This window comes from Diplotaxodon limnothrissa, linkage group LG3 (assembly GCF_057381915.1).
Source record: "Diplotaxodon limnothrissa isolate DT_005_m linkage group LG3, D_limnothrissa_male_GT1.1, whole genome shotgun sequence".
NCBI lineage: Eukaryota > Metazoa > Chordata > Actinopteri > Cichliformes > Cichlidae > Diplotaxodon > Diplotaxodon limnothrissa.
In genome coordinates this window covers 30,894,059-30,896,676 of record NC_140598.1, presented here as the reverse complement: position 1 = coordinate 30,896,676, position 2,618 = coordinate 30,894,059, and the positions used below count along the sequence as shown (strand labels likewise).

The following is a 2,618-nucleotide window of genomic DNA, read 5'->3' as shown; positions in this document are numbered from 1 at the left end:
ACTGTTTGCTGAGAAAGGCCGGACAGTAAATAATCAGGAGATGCAATGGTGGGTCAACTTTGAATAAAGATAATTATCTGAGTCTGCTAGAAAATGTTTTCTCTACAACTTTATTAGAACTACTTTAGCTTTTACCAACTTTTCTTACTGCAGGTTTTTATGTTATTGCCAGAAAAACTGGATGAGCTCTGGAAAGATTTCTGTGAAACCTTTTTTAGGTTTCAGGTTTCCATAGTGTGGTTTAAGGTGGTTTGAGAATGAGCAGAATAACCTGACATGCATGTGTCTGGGCTGTCGGAGTACCTGACAGAATCCATGATCCACACTGGTCGTCCAACAATCCTGCTATCAGGGAACATTTCCACAACAAGTTCTAGTGATGCTCTCAAAGAAGGAAGTTCCAACTAATGTTTCTGTAAAATGTTATTTCATAAAATGTCCCCACAGTGGACACGACAACAGTGAAAAGAAATCTCCATTATGGGACATTATATCAATCAGTGAATCAATCAGTCAGGCCTTTATTTGTCACATGCAATGTTACACAAACCTGCGTTGAAAATGCATACATTGCACAAACATCACATTGGGAAGACAGGTTGGAAGCAGAAATAAATGTAATGGTTTGTACAATAATTAGTGACAGAGCTGCAGTGATGCACACAGACAGTACATGATGACCTCCTCCTCTGAGCAGGAATATTTACTGGTTATCTACAGAAAAAAATTTGAGAGATGAACATCTGAGTCCATTTATTCAGATAATCTCCACATCAGAGATGGAGAGGACAAAGTTACTGAGACTCACAGAGACACAACAGAGCTCTGATTCAGAAGTGATACTCTGTAGTGACATCGGTGATGACATCATGATGATCATCCAGTCCCTGATCAGGCTGAGAGGGCAGGATTGAGACACGAATGTTATTTCCTGCAAAAATGTAAGAAGTGTTTCAGCTGTTAATTTATAGAGAATTCTGCATATTGATTAATCAGAGAACGATTCAAAGTGTTACCTTTAGTTCTCTGTCGACATAAAGACACGACAAGGAGAGTGGAGACAAAGTATGGACAGAACACCACCAGGTGGATAACTACAAGCTCAGGTGAAAATAAGTCAGGATGCAGAGTTGATGGAGTGGGAGGTGGTGTAGAGGTGGGTGGTGGTGTGGTAGTAGGTTTTTCTGCAGACAGAATCCCACCTGTTCAGGTGAATATGTGGATGGAATAAGAGGTGAAATCAGAGTGAAGCTCCTCACCTGTGACAGTGATCCAGCTGGATGGAGACTCTCCATGACCGCTGATGTCACACTTGTAGAGGCCTTCATCAGACCTGGAAACATGCTGGATGGTCATGTGACCTGTAGGCCGCTTCCTGATGAGGGAGCCATCTTTATAGAAAGCAGCTGGGAGGTTGGAGGGAGTGGTCTTTGTTTTACAGAGCAGAGTGACGTCATCTCCCTCCATCACAGGGAGGACAGGACTCTGCAGGATCACTGATCCACCTCAACACAGAGACAAACTACAGCATTTCATCCATTTACACACAGCTTCATCAACACTAACTCCACACACTCAGCTTACCAGTGACTGTCAGGTTAACCATGTTACTGATGGGACCCTCTCTGGACTCACACCAGTAAACTCCACTGTCTGATAGGAAAACATTGTTGTTACAAGAAGAACCAGCACCTTCTCCCCACCCATCTCCACACTGAGTCCTCTGTTGTTTGCTTGTGTTTCTCCTCAGAGTCCATCCAGCAGAGCTGTCGTCCTCCTCACAGCTCAGAGACACAAAGTCTCCTTTAAAGAACTGAGAGCTGCTGGGACTCACAGTCAGACGAGCTGAAAACATATAGAACTACAGTGTCAGTGCAGTCTTATACAACCACTTAAGTCCTCATACCAGATGTCATTGTATGGTCAATAAATCAGTTGTTTCTTGCATTAGACTAATTGCCAACAAGCAATTTTTGGTGTGTTTGATCTAAATAAGACATGACAACATTTAGACTGAACAAGAGTAACTCTGACATGTTCTTAATAAATGTGTCCCACAGTCTCCTGAGAGAGTGAGTCAGGTTTACAGTGTGACAGAAGAAGGTTACTGACCTTGGTTTGTGGTGCAGCTCAGCAGTGAGATCAGAACTAAAGAGAAATTAAACTCAGGTTAGTTCAGAGTTTCACATTCAACAAGACAGCAGAGGCATGAAAAACACAGAGTGAGCTTACAGAGCAGACACAGCAGAGACGTTTCCTCCATCCTGCTGCTCAATTATATCACACCAGCTCTGAGATCAGTTCATGGTTACACTGAGTAAAACCCTCCTCTTCCTCTTTCTCTGTCTCTGGGTCTTAGACTTGTGGTTAGAAAAAACCTTGTGTGAAAAAGCTTTGTGTGTTTATTTCTCTGCTTCCTTGAAACCAAAGTTTTACACGTTTCAACTGAATATTGAATAAGAATTAAAAGCAACAATATCTACGACTGACATTTGACCCTGAATGCAACACCAGTACCTGTATGATGTCTTCACTGACTGTCCGACCTCTTTTAATGGATGTTTTCTCAGCTCTTTGAAATAATTATATTGACTGCATTAAAGTAATTATTGATTTAA

At 41.8% G+C, this 2,618-nt stretch overlaps 1 protein-coding gene across 2 annotated transcripts; it reads right to left on the bottom strand.

The window, feature by feature from the left end:
* Nucleotides 1-830: 830 nt before the first annotated feature.
* Nucleotides 831-2,263, bottom strand: LOC146635334 (Fc receptor-like protein 5). Of its 2 annotated transcripts, none has more exons than XM_085350510.1 (6): nt 2,233-2,263; nt 2,113-2,148; nt 1,585-1,845; nt 1,260-1,505; nt 1,017-1,202; nt 831-931 (listed from the first exon to the last, which is right to left on the bottom strand). In XM_085350510.1, exons 1-6 carry the CDS (start codon nt 2,261-2,263, stop codon nt 831-833), a joined length of 861 nt encoding a protein of 286 aa, XP_085206636.1. The 2 variants fall into 2 exon arrangements, with proteins under 2 accessions (XP_085206636.1, XP_085206637.1); XM_085350511.1 differs by having other exon boundaries at nt 1,017-1,184.
* Nucleotides 2,264-2,618: the final 355 nt, after the last annotated feature.

Excerpts from the sequence above, each read along its gene's own strand:
- LOC146635334 (XM_085350510.1), bottom strand. The coding sequence starts at position 2,263 with ATGGAGGAAACGTCTCTGCTGTGTCTGCTCT. Across the intron at positions 1,506-1,584 it reads GGTTAACCTGACAGTCACTG|GTGGATCAGTGATCCTGCAG; the intron begins GTAAGCTGAGTG and ends CTCTGTGTTGAG. Across the intron at positions 1,203-1,259 it reads CAGCTGGATCACTGTCACAG|GTGGGATTCTGTCTGCAGAA; the intron begins GTGAGGAGCTTC and ends TCACCTGAACAG.